Source organism: Gadus macrocephalus, chromosome 16 (assembly GCF_031168955.1).
Source record: "Gadus macrocephalus chromosome 16, ASM3116895v1".
Taxonomy (NCBI): Eukaryota; Metazoa; Chordata; class Actinopteri; order Gadiformes; family Gadidae; genus Gadus; species Gadus macrocephalus.
Genome location: NC_082397.1, coordinates 11,723,786 through 11,741,874, shown reverse-complemented (window position 1 = coordinate 11,741,874; position 18,089 = coordinate 11,723,786). Strand labels below are relative to the sequence as shown.

The 18,089-nt window shown below is 43.6% G+C and overlaps 2 protein-coding genes and 1 long non-coding RNA gene across 12 annotated transcripts in view; 1 reads left to right on the top strand and 2 right to left on the bottom strand.

Annotated features, from left to right (window-relative positions):
• The window catches only part of LOC132474547 (bridge-like lipid transfer protein family member 2), a 77,887-nt gene that overhangs the window by 4,052 nt on the left and 55,746 nt on the right, over positions 1-18,089 (bottom strand). The window lies entirely within an intron of this gene.
• On the bottom strand, positions 59-17,920 carry agfg1a (ArfGAP with FG repeats 1a). Of its 10 annotated transcripts, none has more exons than XM_060075318.1 (14): positions 17,566-17,908; positions 13,098-13,191; positions 11,111-11,226; positions 9,801-9,963; positions 9,191-9,362; positions 8,077-8,199; positions 7,033-7,104; positions 6,242-6,469; positions 5,462-5,654; positions 5,146-5,228; positions 4,802-4,891; positions 2,194-2,346; positions 1,706-1,800; positions 59-1,062 (listed from the first exon to the last, which is right to left on the bottom strand). In XM_060075318.1, exons 1-14 carry the CDS (start codon positions 17,730-17,732, stop codon positions 1,003-1,005), a joined length of 1,809 nt encoding a protein of 602 aa, XP_059931301.1. In that variant the 5' UTR covers positions 17,733-17,908; the 3' UTR covers positions 59-1,002. The 10 variants fall into 10 exon arrangements, with proteins under 10 accessions (XP_059931301.1, XP_059931302.1, XP_059931307.1 ...); XM_060075319.1 differs by having other exon boundaries at positions 7,072-7,104; XM_060075324.1 differs by lacking the exon at positions 6,242-6,469 and having other exon boundaries at positions 7,072-7,104; positions 17,566-17,920.
• Positions 3,066-4,906, top strand: LOC132474555 (uncharacterized). The gene is made up of 3 exons (XR_009529676.1): positions 3,066-3,127; positions 4,412-4,632; positions 4,771-4,906. It is a non-coding gene; the product is annotated as an uncharacterized LOC132474555 (long non-coding RNA).

The following is an 18,089-nucleotide window of genomic DNA, read 5'->3' as shown; positions in this document are numbered from 1 at the left end:
GTCCCTTGTGTGTTTTGGCTCCACTGTCAATGGCTTCAAATGATTGACTACAAGACCATTAATATAAATTGTTTTTATACAAAAAAAAAAAAGAGACATTTTCACAGGTGAACATGTACAATGCAATGCAAATTAAAGGTTTGGTCACCTTATTAGTTAAAATTATTTTTAATATATATATTTACACATTAAATTAAAATATTCTAACACCTGGTGTAAGTGAGGCTGGGACACCATTATGGTAAACCATGCAGGTTTTCACCCCCCCCAAAACATTTAGGATTGTTTTTTGTTTTTTGTAATATGACTTCCATGTCATAAAATGTCTTAGCCCTAACTGATATTTTTTGAGCCTGTGCCTTTAAAAGGAAGGGGTTGAGGACAACAAAGGGGAGGAGAGACCAGCCCTTACCTGATGCAGCAATTAGCACCGCACTCAAAAGCATTTCTGGACCTCGGTTAACAAGGTCACTGTAAACCATACTGCACAAAACAACTTGCTAAATGGCAGCATCTATCGACTCTCCAAGTGAACAGTTTGCTTAAACAACATTTTGAGTGGGTGCAAGATACAAATACTGATATGCAGGGAGCTAAATATTTCAGAGAGCGCGAGCGAGAGAGAGATCTGTACACGTTTGCAGCATAATGAATAGGATATTTGCAATAACTTATCAGCCAGTTTGAATATACATTGTGGCTCAGTACAGGCCAGTTCACAGGTTTTAACAGAGGCACGGAGAGGAGCACACCTCTTCCTCTGCACACAATCACATACTTCTGTTCATCTTTGTCGCAATTCTGTTGCTAGGAGACGTTCTTTTCTTGTCTGCGATTGCTTGTTTGTTTTTCCCAAATGAAAATAAAAAATACACGTTCTTACAAACATTGTTTTTTTTTGTTGTTGCTTTTTCTTACCCTTAAAAGCTACTGGTGAAACAAAACAGTGCAAGAGGTGCGAGCGCGCTGGTTGGGGCCCCTGTGGTGCGGCTGGCTGGCGCGCTATAAGAAGGGGTTGGTGGAGGAGCCTCCGGCCGGGTACTGTGCAGCTGGGGCACCGGCCTGAAAGGGGGACGACAACAATAGTGTGAGTGCTGGAGAAAGTGGTCGAATAAATATGCATTTGATTTGTTAAGTTTCTCGAAAACTAGAAACGCATCCGTTAGTTTCTAGTTAGTTTTCTAGTAAGAGTCGCAGATTCAAAGCTATCATCAGCGGTGTGTAGTGATTGGGTCGCTTGCTTCACCTGAAAGCACCAAACGTCAGACTCTACCCAAAAGGATGAATCATGGAACTGTATATACACATGCCTTGATATAATATTGATAATAATTAACACTATCTGTTAAATGTATTGATCATTCATCTCAATAGCAGTCTGGCCACACACACACACACACACAAACACACACACACCATGGAGATAACACACCACCCATCTCAAACGTTTGATTTTATTCATTAAAACGCCTTCTCTCTAGAGCCATTAATCCGTTCTGGTCTACTGTACAACTATGGCGGAATCCCTCCCTATGTAGATTCAACAGGCTCATTTTTAGCTAACTAAAACAAAGATATTCTTATTTCCATGGTATATTTCACTAATAAAAACACTTGCTCTTATTATATTTCCATTCTGCACATCAAACCAGCACAAAGAAAACGAAAAAGGGGGCATGACACACACCGGCTCCTTCCTACTCACCAGGAAGGGGTTACTGGAGACCCCAGGGGCAGCCATCGCATGGCCATAGGGCGTTGGGACAGGTTTAACCTGACCAAAGGCTGCAAAGCCCCCACCTGAGAAAACAGTGAACATGTCACACTGGAGGGGATGGGCTACAGGCTTTAACCTTCTATGGTCCAATATTTGTTGACTATTTTTTATTTAGCATAATTCGATCCTTGACCGATAGATAGAACACGATAGAACGATAGAACGATAGAACGATAGATAGATGGATAAATACTTTAATAATCCCAGAGGGAAATTATTTATTGGATTGCAACACTTCAAATACTAACTCATGAATGGGTTGAGAAAACGTATTACATTTTAATCTAAATACCATACATTTATTAAACATTAATCAAACACCATCCCCTAAATGTGCAGTCAAAATATGAAAGCAGAATTGAATACGTCAAATAATGAGTCCATATGCACGTGTCGAGGCAGTCCACAGCACCCACCATTAGGCTGCTGGGCGTATGCCTGAGGCTGGGGGAAGGGGGGCTGGCCAGGGAACTGCTGTTGAAAGGTTCCACTGAAGCTGGTGGGCAGGTTGTAGGCCGAGGAGTTTCCAAACCCAGACGGCATGCTCAGGGAGCCCGTACCGAAAGAAGCTGCAACACAGAGGGAGAGGAGGGACTGAGGATCAACAAATGACCAATGTATGCCTGATAAACAAACACCCTGTTTACACTTGGCATTTAAATGTGGCCGGTCTTTCTAAGGCGTCTTCGGATCTGAAGTAGGGTGGGGGATCTCATTGTATGTGTAGCATAAACATCTGTCTGGTATTTGTTCTTTAAGGTCACATTTGTAGATAGTTGGCACGTCTGCTGTTTGTCAGAATTAAGTTCTGCACTGGCAACAATGGAACAACCTTGTACACCGTTATGATATTGCACGTTCAAAAGAAAAGGTCTAATCCCGACAGGTCATTTAAGATTCTTGTTGAGACGCATGGTAATTCCAAGTGGAACTGAAATCCGACTCAAAACATGCAATCAAGATACATCTAACAAGGTCTGGTAAACCCCATTATGTTTAAGAAGCACCAACACACAGCCATATTCTTTACTACATATGCCATTACAAGACAATTCAACAAGTCTACTCCACACAGACCGGGGCTATCAAGAGCAGCATCAGCAGAACACAAAATCCAAGTGCACCACCTGTGGTGCACTCAAGTTGTGATTCAGTTTTTTCCTACAGGATAGCATGGTTGGTCGGGCAGAGCTCAGTGCACTGCAGTTAGATAAGCAGGGCAGGGCCGAGAAAGGGGCGGTATCTGTAGCCAGCAGTTTTAGATTTCCACACATTGATGTGCCAATGAGGAAGGAGGCACAGAACTACATGCGTAGGCATATTTGGCCCGTATCACTTCTGCACATTCTGGTAAATATGCAATTTTGTTGTCAAATAAAATTGGGACTACACGCAAAAAGTAAAAGGAAATAGGTCAGGACATAAGCTAAGAAATAAAATATTAATACACTGCAATATAGTGCTCAGCGAGAGGCCTATATCATTGTTCAAACTATTGCAATGTTCTTGTATTGCATATCTATAAACTACAATATACTATTTTATATACATTTTAAAAAAATACGGTATGTTTAGCATACATAAGTTATACCAATATTGTGTAAATTTATTTTTCCATAGCACCAAGACCAACTGCAGTGTTTGACCACTTATTATTACTGGTTGTCTAACAAAAAATATTGAATTTGCAGAATAAAAAACGACATTGAAGATGCCAGATGTTCTTGTGAAATTTGAAAATACTTAAACAAGTAGAAATTTAAAGCTTTGTTGTTTAGTGTAAGCAAACATGAACGGACCAATCTGAACCACGTCTTTCTCCTTGTCTAACTAGTTCCTACTAGTAAGCAGGAGGAACACTTGGAGCTTCTGGTCCATTCTTTTGCGCATGTTGTTGATAAAATACACAATAACACTAATCACGCCACCCTCAGTGATCCTACCTCAGCAGTTTTGTGTGATTCTGGTAAAAACACTACCACAGCAAGCTAGAGGACAGCAGTGGAGAGAAGATCAACACACAGTATGGGGACCTACCAAAAGGTGCTGGGGCCAAACCCTGCCCAGGGTAAACACCCATCATGCCTGGGGAGCATTGCGGGATCAATTAAGAAAAAACATTAAAGCTAGGGCATACCTATTATTTTAAGAGCACTTTGTCATATTTATAATGGACAATCAGAAAAAAAAGAAAGCCCATCCTACCATTTAATTCGGCACGAATGAAATTATGTTATGGCCTACCGGTGTCTACCTAACTACCACCTGCCCTGCACTAATTGCATATGACTGGGATTCTTTCACGAGGGTAGGCTGACGTATTGCTAGAACTAGGCGAGTGTGTGACTTTGGAAGATGGCCTGAAGGGAGGGTATTTTATTTATTTATTTTGGATTGGATACTTTAAAAATCGTGCTTACTCGCTGGTTTATCCAAATTGCCTACCCTTGCTTAAACATTTCTTCTCTTCCCAACGTTTTTATGCTGGCTTTCTGAACCGAGAGAATGTGAGAAACACTTCCGCCCATTCCGGCAATTGCGGAATCGATTGAATGACAAAATAAAAAATTTATACTATTAGTTTTTATACTAAAAAGTATTTTTATACTAAAAAATATTATTTTTTCATTACAGGTTCTACATAAGCGTGCACCCACTAAAGATGGCTAAACAGGACAACTTTCTTTCCTCTGCTGCTGGAACAGTCAATTGTATGGTGGGTGGTTGGGTGTAATCCGGTTACGCTGCTGCAGCGGTCTCATATCAATACATTCTCAGTTCTAGGCCTTGTTACTGTCTCGCCGGTAATTTGCTGCTTTTGCCGGAAAGTCTGTTTCATGTCGTGGAGGAGGAAGGTAATGTGCCACTGATCATTCAACTGCTATAAATAGGGTGTTCACTTGGGCTCTTTGTAATTACACAGATCTGTAAATCCATTTATAATTTTTTTCATTCGTTTTCAAACCTTTCTGTGGATTTCGACCCCCTTTCAGACCCTGTGTCATGTGATCCACGAGGACGTACCTGCCGCTGCTACTGCGGCTGCTCTCCCGTTGCTCTGGAAGGGGTTGGTGGCGGCAGCCGGGGGGGCAGCGGCAAACGGGTTAGTCTGAGCTGTGGAGGCAACCCAACGCACACGATCAAAGATGGAGTCTCTGGACTCGGTAACCACCTCCGGGCTTGGCTAGCTCAGTGTGTGTACTCTACTGCATGATGTCTCCTACGATCCCTGTTGACTGTGTAAGTAACCATGACGCAAAACAGGCAAGACTATTATTCTCAACTGACCTGAAAGTGGAAAGTTGTCCCATCTTGGGGAACTTGGAGAAGAGGTTTTCCAAGAGGGGACTGAGCGGTGTTTTACTTACTTGGCCCAAAGCCTTGTCCCATGTTTGGTAGGCCCTGTTGTGCTTGAGTGGACGACACCGCTGTCCCCGAACCATACATGCCCCTGCAACATGGAAGATAAAGAACGAAAGAAATGATAAAACATAAAAGGCTAACTGGGACAGCAAACAGTGACCAGAGAGGGTGTCATGTGTTTATGATGACAATCATCTATAACATTATAAAAACACATGACGCATTGTTCATTTGTGTGACTGAGATAGCTGTAGACGGACTAAAGGTGGGGTCTTTAAACACCGTACGACCACTGCGTTGGCGTCCGCCGCCCCTGCTCACCCTTGTGAAGTGCTGGTGGGGTTGTAAACGCTGGTGGCTGGGGCCGGGGGGCTGAAGACCGTGTCCAGCGCAGCTAGGGCAGCGTAGCGGTCCCCGCCCATCAACACGGGGGCCTGGCCTGGGGGCCCGGCGCCAGCTCCAGGGGCCCCCCCACCGGGGGCGGCGTTGCTCACCCCGCCAGCGATGCCGCTCCCTGAGGATGCAAACACACAAGGGCCAAGATGAGCAGACGTCCTTTTAAAACAGCATGTGTACATAAGAAAACGGTTTGGGTTAGATGTATAGAGGAATTCAGATGCCACACATTCAACCTATAGGAAAATGACGAGAGAAGGAATGTTTAGCCGTTAGAAATGTTTGTGTCCGTTCTCTTAGGCAGGCAGGACATTTAAATACACAGGCTGAGTTACAAGCGCTGATGCCACGGTTGTCGGTGGTGATACTAGTTGAATGCACAGCTCCATAAATAAACAGAGACAAACCACTGTTCGTTCATACCAAGGTAAAAGGAGGTGAGGTGACACTTATTAATCATGTACATAATTAATCCAGGTCTGTGTAAGAGAAAGACCATGTATGTTGCCAACATAAAAATGACAGCAGTGATTCCGCAAATAGGTCTGGTAAATGAAGATTGCAATGAAATTAGTGAAAAATCTCTTGTAAGTGCAGAATTAGTTTACAACAATAACAACAACATCATAAACTATTCCCTGTTCTACATATCCTACCCAGCCCTGAACCTTTGCCACAGCGAAGGCCCGGGCAGGAGAAGTTTACCTTGCTCCGTATCGGTGGAGCTACACAAGTCGCTATCCAGGTGGGCCAAGGCAGCATATCTATCGGCAGGGGCGCTAGAGCCTTCTAGGGGCTCTCTGGCTGACGCTGCGGAGTGACCCTGGGAGGAGGAGGCGGAGGAACTGAAGGTCCCAAAGTCAGCACTACAGGACGCGGGGAAGTGGTCAAAATTTGCAAAATTGGTGCTCGCTAGTCCCCCTGAGGCGCTACCTGCGTGAGAAAGAGAGAGATGGTGAGGTCAGACGGCAGTGTGCTGGGCTGCTGGTGAACAGCAGCATCACATGATACAGGCTCTGGCTGTTGTGGTTTAAAAGGAAGAGGGCAGTGGGGGGAGTTGAACGACAGCAGGGTGTTCTTAAGCTGGGGTAGGGGAGGGCGGTGGAGGGGGGGGGCGCGCTCTGGGCCTGGAAGCATCAACAGCTCCATCGGAGTAAAGACGGTGCATTGCAGTGTTGTTCAAAATGTGTTAGGCTAGCGAGTCTTCCCTAATGCGGTTCCATTGACACTATAACCTCCAATCAATTGTTAGTGTGCTTCTGGATTACTACTAGTCTAATGGAAACATTCCGTCATCACCGCTGCTACCGACGCAGCAGTAAGTTAAGTAGTCCCGTCAGGCAACTAAACGGACACATGCAGACCTAAGAAGACCGCAGAGAGCCAAAAGAGAGGATACTGCCGGCTAGCACACAGAGGTGGGGGAGAAGGGGCAGAAAGCAGCAGAGACAGAAAGAAAGAGAGGGAGAGCGAGAGTCCAGTGATAAAACACTTACTGTGCGCAACCACAGGAGGCGGAGTGCTGGCAAACTCACCCATACTGTGGCTGGATGAAAGGACAGTGAACGCTGAGCGACCAAAAGGGGGATATGGGGGGGGGGGGAGAAATGGGTGGAGAATGAGCAGTGTGGAGACAAGGTGGAAAAAACAGGGATAAAGAAAGAAACCAAAGTATAAACAATATAACATGGCGTTGAGCAAAAGCAAAGCAACTGTGATAAGAGCAACAGGAGAACATGATCCCCAGAAAATCGACAGACAAATAAATACATAAATGAAATAATAATAATAGAAAAAGGGTGACAGCCCAGCAGCCAAGTCAGTGTGCACGAGATAGGGATTATGGTACAGAACGAGAGAAAAAGAGAGACGGCAAGAGAGAAAGAGAAAGAGACAGAGAGAGAGCCAGTTGAGCTTTATTCATAAACCAATAAAACACCATCAGGACACCTGGCAGCCAATAGCCATCGAGGTAGACCACCTCCATCAGGGGGGGGGCACTGTGGTATGCGACCATAACCGTGGTACAGCGGTGGCTAGGCGGTGGGCATGTGTGCATTACTTAAAATTGTGGTTGAAACTTCAAGTCATGGGAATGAGATGGAAGTGGACAGTGAGAGGGTATTGGGATGGAGGAGATGCTGCGTATGCTGCAGCATTCGCTGCAGGACAGCAGCAGAACATACTGCAGTAGGACACTAGGATGACGCCTCAGAGAGAGGCCAGGGTAGGAGGGGGTGTTGTACTTAAATGGCACCATGACACTACGAGGCCAGTCTACTGTGAGGGACACAATATGGGGAAAAGAGCGACAACAATCATGACCAATGTTTTCAAGAAACACATTTCAAGGGGTGAAATGTCTTTCAAGAAGCGAATTGCAGAGAAAATGAACACGTGTTACAGTATCCGGTCTACTGTGCTGCACACACTGTGTGTGAGTGAGTGAGTGTGTTCAGAATGTAGCATGGTGAGGCTAATTAACCGGTGTGCAGTATGCACGTGTGTGGTCTAGCGGTGGTGTGGTTGGTCGCCTCTACCTGTGTTTGTGGGTTGGAACGAAGCTGGTGGAGCACTGTTGAAAGCACCCCCGGAGCCACCAGACGTGCCACTGAACGCGTCGAAGTTTGCAAAATCTGCGTTGGCCGTGGCGTTCTGAGCCGCTGGGAGCAGGTGTGAGGATGAGGGTGAAGACGGACACAGACAACAACAGAAAACAATGAGATGATATCACGTGATGAGCACACATAATGACCTGTGGGGCGTCCCGGACATGTGAGGAGGATGGATGGAGGGGTGAGCTAAATATGAACCCGAGTGAATCAGAGTGTCCCGTGGCAATGACAAAACACAACATGCCTGCCGTGTTGGATTCTGGAGAGAGGCCGATGAGGTGGCCCATCTCGTGGTCGCAACTGGAAGTGTGTGTGTGCGTGTGTGTGTGAGAGTGTTAGCTCATTGCATCAAGAGTTGTTGATTACTACTGTAGAGGAAATGAGAGGTCATGATCCCCGAGGGAAGGAATATGACAGCTTTATGTTTGGAGCATTAGTCGCCACAGAAACGCAGTAAATAGAGATGTATACCCTCAGGGTTCGATAATGCATGGCAACAATCCATACTAACTAGCGGTTTGCAGGGCTGCTATCAACTGAAATCTAATAAGGTAGAATAGGTTCAAAGATTTTTCCGGCGTTATGAGGATGTTTTATGTCTCAATTGCCTTATGTCATCATCAGCAGATTGCGGGCCAGCCTCGTTCCCGAGGGAGACGCTTCTAATGTCCAGAAGACATTCAACACGGCGACATGGACTATATATCATCTAGAAGCTGAGAACATATAGTCATCTTTTGAATATTTTTTGAGTTCGGCGAGGGTATAAGCCTCCTCACAGAAGAAGCGGGAATTAAGCTTATGGGGAATAAAAAGAAGACAGCTAATGGATCATCACTGGACAAGAACGTAAAGGAAGTCTTTGTTGTTGCCCTTAATCTCCAACTTTAATGGACAAGCTCAATCCCATGGCAGTGGGTAGACTCTTCAACATGAGGAGCAGCATCATCATTAATGCTTTAGTGTAAAACGCTTTTGTATTCAGGCTGCAGTCAAGCACTTCAGCAGCAAGTCTAGAACGTGTTAAATGCATTCTTACTTGGGTGGCTGTTGAAATGTGCAAAGTTAGCAAAGTTGGCGCTGGATCCTGCGTGCGGATTAGCAGGGGCTGCGAAAATGTCTCCGCCAAGGTCGCTGAGGAGGTCAAACTTCTTATCGTGGTAGTGCTGCTGGTGGTGATGGTGCGCTGCGGCACGGCTCACAACCGGGGACTGGAGTGAAACGAACAAGAAAGCAAAGGAAATGCAGCAACTTAGCATGGTGGTCCATTCCATCTCAGCTGGTAGAGCAAGTCATTAACACTGCCAGTGTTAGGGGTTTGAGTCCCAGCCATGGTACATGTGCATGAGCTCAGGCTTGAGTTGCTTTAGGTGGCCCCCAAAATGTTATGATAATGGATGTCCAGAGGGGTCTACAAGACCTCTAGCTTATAAGAGCATCAACAAGGCTCTATTTTAAAATGAGCTGGAAGTTGTGTATTCTGTCACACGTGAACCAATGGAAAAATACATAATGATGGCGTCTTCATGCATTCATGGGCCTGTCCCACAGATAAGATAAGAGGAGAGATGTATTGTCAATCTGTACGTAAACAAACCCCCATTCAGGCCCTAATGCATCATGCATGCATCAATAGGGGAACTGGGTACCTGATTGGGAGGGGTGTTCTTGTTGAGGTGCAGGGAGGGGGCAGACTCCCCCAGCAAAGACTTGAGCGGCCGGACTTCGGGGGTGCTGCTGGTGCTGCTGTTGTTGGAGGAGCCGGAGGCGTGGACCGATGCCACCGCCTTGGCCTGATCCGGGGGGACGTACCTGGAGAAGCCCATCCCACAAAACATCAGCAGAGAGCCAGCTTTTTGTTTTAACTCAAAGCCTCTAGGCTACTTGTATGGAGAACTATGTGTGCCTCAAGAAAATGTGTTCCTGGGATTTTCCTGATAAAGTGTCATTATTTATAATATAATATAACAATTTATCAGGATATTAAAAAAAAAACATATCTTGTGTCTTAAGTGGCTCTGATTTAGCTGGTTGCAATCATTAAAAATGTACCTCATGCATATTTACCATGCTGTACAATTATATATATTAATAGAGACCAACTAAGTAATATTGTGCATGGATATATTCTTATTATTATAGTACAGCTTCTTTGTTTAACGGTAATGGTGCCTTTCTATTTTTTACAACCTCCAGAGACTTAAATATGATCACATCTTCAAGTATTGACCCTACCTTATAAATATATAGATATAAATATATGAGACGGCTGCACATTTTTCACCTTGTCAGCATGAGGCAACGTGACAATGCTTTAACACAGCGCAAGAAGCCAAAGATAGGGAAGACCGCATCTCAGCTCTTCCTCTTCCCATGACTGCCAAGTGTTCCCTTTCTTCCAAAGAAGCTGTTCTACTTATTCATCAAATAAAGCAGTAATGTTTAGAAAAATTGCTTATCACGCTATATGTCAGCTTAATGATACAGATTCTTTTGTTGAAGAACAAAGAGGCTCACATTTGCAGTGCCTTGACTTGGGTGACCTACATTGAGGGAATTTAAAAAAGGGTTTCTGGTGACTGGCTCCAGGCTTATGGCACTGAGATGCCTTCAAGGCGTTCCCAGTCAGAAGGCAATGCATAGAGAATCTATTTTGGTAAAACACTAGAAAATAAGAATACAAAGTAAAGGGAATGTACTGTCAAAGGTCTGGCAAGTTTTTTTGTCTAACTCTGCAACCGAAACTTATGCCAAAACCTTTCAATTTAATCAAATTTGTGTCTTATATTTGTGTCTTATATATTTTTTATATGTTAGTATTGTACATATATTTGAATTCAAGTGCCCATTTTGTCTAATGTTAACTAATGGATGTTGTGAAAGTCCCATAGAATCGAGATACTCAGCAAGATGACTTGCTGAGTATTATGAGAGATGATGAAAAAAAACGGAGTCTTACCACCTCTTCTTCTCGTATTTCTCTTGGAGGAACTCCTTGACCTTCTGAGGGTCCCTGAAGTCTGGAATAGGGGTGGCCCGTTCGTCATACAGGCCCAGCCACATATGTTTGCACACCTAGGGAAAGTGCAGGGTGGCAGAGCAGGTTAGCGGGTTTTCTACTAATGATTTCTTTGCATGTACCGCATCCGTCCCATGAGATTATCACCTCCACATTGACAGCCTGCAGGCAGCCACGGAATACAGACAGCGCTAGTATAAGGTGTGAGGAACGTCTTTAGAGCCCTTTGGGTTAAGTTATAAGATGATCTTTCAATAGAGACGCATCACAAATGAACCGCATTTCCAGCCGGGACGATGTTCATTAGCATTTTGCTAATCCATTATAGCTTGGCTCATTTTACTTACTATTTGGTTTAAGTAAATCTGAAGCATTGATCACACCTGTGTCTAAAAGAATGTATATAGTAACACCAGACTGAGTCGATGGTGGGTACAAGTGTATGGATGGAAGCGAAACAGAGACACAAGCTGTGTTCGAAATCGTTCCCTATCACGGATATAGTGCATTATATAGGGTGCTCGCCCTTTTGTAGTGGCGTTCGAATTCTCAGTGGTTAATTTCATGCACTATATAGTGCACTTAAAATACCCCAAATTTGAGTGTACATACGATGTTCCCTACATGTTACTCCCGTATACCACAATGCAATGCGGTCGTGTTCTTCCGAGGGAGAAGAAGAAGCTGAATAACTGCGGGAACAAATACATTTAATGATGGAGTCTCCGGCTTTCGTTTAGAAATTTCAACAATTTATTTGTGATTTAACAGAAAATGTAACATTCAAAATTAATTTAAAAACCCTTGATCAAGGAAATGTAACATTCAACATCAATACAACCTCCAGCTTTCCTTGTGAGTGCCCGGTTTGTTACATGATGTGGGCGCATTTGTCTGCGTCACACAATTGCCCGGCACATTTACTGATGCAAATGACGTTTAGAAATGTTCAGCGTAGTGTCCGAATTCTCGTTTGTTCGTTCCCTAAATATTGCACTATATCATGAACACTATAGGGAATAGTGAGTGAGTTAATAGGGAACGATTTCGAACACAGCTACAGTCTCTGAATGGAAGTCCCCGTGTACATTGTAAACCTATTCCCAGCCCATTCACACATACAGCCTATAAATTCCACTTTACGAGATTAGTCAAAATATTTCAGGAATGCAATCAAAAATCATGGGTCTGAAAAGTGGGACATGGCATAAAGGTTTAAATAGGCTGAATGAGAGGCAAGAAGTAAATATGAAAATAAATAAATAATTGAATCGATGTTAGTGTTAAAAGCTTGATTTAAAATCATGTTAGATCTAGCCCATCCAAGTAAGTAGGCAAGAGACTTTCAGAATAATAATAAAGCCAGTAATAGTGTTCTCTAAACTGTAACTAGCTGTGCAACACAAACTGAACTAGCAAAGAAATAAATCATCAATAGTTTTGGCACACTTTCTTTGTGTTTTTAGAACACATAACGAAAGGATACAGGGCTCAACAATAAGGATTGCCCGATGGCTCAGGGCAACTAACTATGACAACCCGCTGGATTAAGGATTAAAAGCATCCTTATAAAGTTATCCTTATGTTGCCCCCTCCCCTTGCCCACGTCGGATAATGCTTGGTGAATTATTGGATTTAGGCCTACTTACTTTCAATTTACTTGAATCTTTGTTGTTATTTGATAACCATCTAATAAAAAAACTATTTATATAGGGGCTAGTAAAAATTGACTTTGGGCAAGTAGAATTCAGACCCACTGGGCCGACCGGGCAAGTGGAAGAAAAACCTTAGCGTTGAGCCCTGGATAAGAGTTACTATGGGTAACATTGAATTATGCACACAGCGACAAAGGCTTTGTTTTCACAGGGTCCCCATGCCTTGGTCAGATGGAAGGCCGATGGTTGTAAAAGAGTGGACTCGTGCCTACCTCGTTTCCGTGTTTCTGTAGAAACTCGATTTCCTGTTGTGTGAATGTTGTCATGGAGATGGACTTGACTCTGTGAGGTGGGTTGATGCCTCGTCTGCGAATGGATACGAAGCAAGAGAGATAGAGAAAGAGAGAGAGAGAGACAAGGGGGTCAGGGGTTAATTTGATTTGACAAGATTACACATCAAACTCATGTCGTCTCTGGATGAGAAGCAGACCCTTCTGCTTGGGTTAGGGTACTTAATTAGCGATGCCGAGCAGACGTCATTAGTGTAAGAAAACTGGGACGAGCGAGACAAAAGCAACGATCCGACGATGACAGGGAGGGAGATAGGGGAAATAAAAGATGAAAGGGGGGGGGGGGGGAAGAAGAAAAGGAATAGATGAGTGTAACGCGCGTGGGTGCAACTCTCTCCGAACTGCTATACGCTGCTGCAGAGTTTGTCAGTGCACCTCAAGGACAAAAGATCTCACTGAATTTAGAAAGACCAATTATAGCGCGACACCCATTAGCCTGCACAAGCCTCGCTTGTTTCTAAGACAAGGTCACATCTAATGCCATATAGACCCGAGGCCCAAACGAACAATCTCCATCTCCCGCTTTACTCCGAAAGCCCTCCGCCAGCACTAAGACTACCCCAGACCGGCTATCCCGGCCGATCTGATAAACAAACTGTGGTATAATCACACTTTGTAACAAGTACCTGTCTGAATTTTATTTGGGGTTATTTGAACTGTTATTGTGTACACAATCCTCCAACCCACAGCATACCAGTCCCCAATCCAGAGTGAACCATTGACAGCTCCATTACTAATTACTCCGAAAGAAAAACTGGTGAGGGATCAGAAGGGAGGGTTTGCTGCCATAATGTCTGGATTGGGCTGCAGTAGGGTTGGGCTTACTGGAAAAGTTGTAGACCAGAGGCCCCCAACCTTTGACTTTAGGTGTACCACTAAATTGTCATCAAGACCATTGACGGACCAGCTGATATTCAAACGGTTAAGAGATAAATAGTATACACTTGCAGTGGCTGAGCAAAGAGTGCCAGCGCCCACTTTATACACAATTATTACTGCAACAAGTTCATGGCCTGTTGTAAATAGTGGAAACAAAATTCTGTCTACGCTGCTCCGCATGCTTCCAGTGTTTATTTAGCAAACAAAAATTAAGAATGGAAACCATTACAACTGAAAATGTAAATCAATAATCATACACCAAGACCATAATCACCCTCCCCACCCCTCCATCACCTTCTTACCGCGTTGGATGTGAAAATATGGTCCGGAATGCCAAACCTATTTTCAACCATGAGCTCCTTAGTGACAGAAGAAAAGCTGTGCATGATCGGGAATGAAACACTAGATGAAGTTGCTAAATAATTTACTCCTCTTGCGGTTGGCCTTACAGCTGCTCCTGTTTGCCTTTCCATGTGCTGGACCTCCGCGAGCCTGTTGACTGTTGCACTGTGTCATAATCTACACAAACGGTACGAAACACTTTGCATTACAGTCGAATAAGCAAACGACCACACTGCATTTATATGAACCTTAACACAACATTATGGTTTATTTCATGATCTCCCTCCAAGGGTGTCACTGTGTGTGTGCAATGTGCATGCAAGCATGCAAGGGCCCGAGGACAGGTGAATGATCAGTTTTCCACCACACAACACATGAAACTAGGTCAGATACTGGGAGGATTTCCAAAGCCCTTAAGGTCTCAATATGTTTGCATTTTTGAGTACTTGGGCCACGGATGAATTCCAACACTGCACGGTCTGCCTGCCGGAGCGAGTTATTAAAACAGACCAACAATATTTTACATTGACGGACTGAAATGGCTGTTATGAAACTTCACAAGGTGAATACCCGACAGTAGCAGACAAAAAATTCTCAAAAGGAAACCCAAATAAGCAGCACTATGTTACACACCAAGCAACTTGGGGGAAGAGCACCGTTGTTTATTTGCATACTGCAAGAGCTCAAGGATAAGAATAGTTGTCAGCATGGGAACTTCCAATCAAACAGAGAAGACTTTAAAAAAACTACTTAAAAACATTGAATTAAAAGTACTTGTAAAGTGTCCATGATTGCAAAAATGGGGATATTGTTTAAACAACCTCACTCTAGCGAAGACTTCACTAAACACATTTATTTTTGTTTGCAGCTTTATTTTAATGACACTTTATGTAAGGTACACTTCTAGAACGTTCTTCCCTTAAATGCCAGAACGCAATACTTTGGGTAGCCAGAGGAGGCCATTTTCAAATAGATTAGACAAAAAAGACTTATGTTAGATCTGTTGCAGAGATGCGTTCTCATTGTACCAATATTCAAAGAATACACTAAAGTGCCATTAAACCCACTGACAAAAAAATGAAGATTATTCTTCCAGTAAAGAAATGTAACCTGCTTCTGTGTGGAAAGAAACGTGAAGATCAAGTCACCCATAGGGACTTATCCACACAATGGTTGTATCTGAAACATCATATTGGAGTCTTTAATATTCAAATGGTAGTATGTGTGGTAAGTATGTGGTCGATTTGCTTACAAAACCATGAACCACAATAATTATACTACTAATAGCCTTATAGAATTATCATCATTATTTGTAATGTCACAACTAAAGAATTATTAATTATCGATTAATTATCGATTTACAGAGGCTGGCGGCAGGCGCCCTGACTACTACTCGGTTCCAGTTGTGCTACTCTATAAAAAGGAAAAGGCTTCCTATTCAAGGGAACATGAACTATGAAGTTGTACTTCCTGTCACAAGAAACAATCCTGCAAAAATAATCTCCTGGGGAAGCCTCCACCTTCATTTGGAATGTGTTTACTCAAACCCCTACAACTAGTGTGTGTGTGTGTGTGTGTGTGTGTGTGTGTGTGTGTGTGTGTGTGTGTGTGTGTGTGTGTGTGTGTGTGTGTGTGTGTGTGTGTGTGTGTGTGTGTGTGTGTGTGTGTGTGTGTGTGTGTGTGTGTGTGTGTGTGTGTGTCTGACAGAAAGTCTGCTTCATTCCTTGATAATGTTAAGACAAAAATGACACCTTCATTTTGGGACTAACTACAAAGTGATCACAATATTCCCACTAAGTGACCCATTAGAAGGCCAGAAGGTAAGCAAACAATCATATCTGAAGCTGCTGTGGCCAGGTGCAGGCAGATAAAGGCGGCAGAGGGAAAAGCTAAGCCAACATCAGCTTGCACCATGCATGCAAGCTATCAAGTATGACACAAACAAGAAACGGACAGTGCCCCCCTCTAACACTTCCTATTGCACACGCAACATCACATGGTTCTTATGCAGTGCCACTGCCAAGCCACTTCCTGCACGTGCGATCACACCAGGCTTCCTGCATGAAGCGAACATCGGCACTTTCACCCCAAAACAGCTCTATGAGGACAATGTACACCTCCTTTTTCCAACAAAGGCGATTTTATGTAGTTATTCTGTATGTAGTCCTTTCTTCTGAGAAGAAACCAAGTTAGGTGTTTGAACTTTTATAAATATACGCACATCTTCATCTTTATCACAGTCTGAATGAATGACTAACTTTAAAAGCGGTAGCTGATGAATAACAATTAGCAAATGAATAGCAAGTAACTTCCCTCTCTAACTCAGGGCAAGACAAAGAATGGTAAAACGTTAGGGTTAGGTGGTTTAAGACAGACGGGTAAGACTTCCTACATTCAATATTCGATGTCAAGAGTAGACATCACTACACTTTTCGATATTTCGATCAGTCGTCTTTCAGCAACGTTAGAAATTATTTGTTGAAGGATAAGAAACAGACTGCCCCACTAATCCCATACTCCCTGCTATTGATGTTACACAACTGGAGAACAAAATGTGTACTCACAAAGAATCAAGTGTTAGATATTTGATAATGTACAATATCAGGTCATCATATTCAGTCAGATCCATTGATTGGGTGGCATAGGCTTCTGACAATAAAAATATAGTGTATGCATAATGAATGAGAAGAAGCAATTGCAAACAGGAGCAAATTGTCCCATTGTTCTGACGTCTGTGTGTACAAGATGACGTTTAGAAACTGGTTTGGAGAGTTAAGTATGCAAGACCAGGAACGTTTTCTGACAACTTCTAGCTCGTCCAGATATCTAGGTTATCTGGTAAACATCAAGCCCAAGCTTGCAAGTGTCAATTAAGTTAAATGGGTAGCATCGGTCGGGTAAGTTTAGCTAGCATTTGGGATGGTCGCTACCACCATATGCTAAATGCCGACACCCTATCCTTCCGTACCCCACCCAACAAATCAAGACAATGTCAAGGCAAGCTAGTCTCGCCAGTCATACTAGCTTACGTGAACTTAGGAGACGGCTACGGCTATCAGCTAACGATAGTTGGCTAACACAAGTTAAGGTACCATGAGTAGTTAACAGATCACAATATGCTAGCGTGGTGTGCGCCATGTCTAGCTAAGGTCAGTGAAACACTACTTACAGAATGCCAGAGCAGGAGGTACACACGAAAGACCCCACCGTCATGTTGGCATAGGTTGGGCCGCGTTGATCACAGTCAAAGCACTTTCTATTGGGAGGTAAACTCGTCATTTCTCTTAGCATCTTCAGGTGTTTCTCCTCTTGCTTACGCTTTGCACTCGCCGCCATGGTTAAGGACAAGGAAATAACTCCAGTCACGATTGTGGGAGTCCGAAACGATTAAAATAAATTATGCTGCTGGTTAACGGTTACCGACACGTTCAAACCGAGTCGGCAGCTCGTTACGACTGTCAAGGCGGCCTTCCGTTTGAGGCGTGTAGTCAAGTGGGTGGGGGGTCTGCACAGTGCTCAATCGTTTTTTTAGGGGAAAATAGCACCCCCTAACGACTAGCCTTATATATTGCAATATGAACTACTTTCGGTTTAGCCAAAGCAATGACAGGTAGTTTGTATTTTAGTTGCAACGTTACTATTTTCGTCTCCTCTACACAAAACCATTCTTCCAAATCAGACTTTGCATACAAA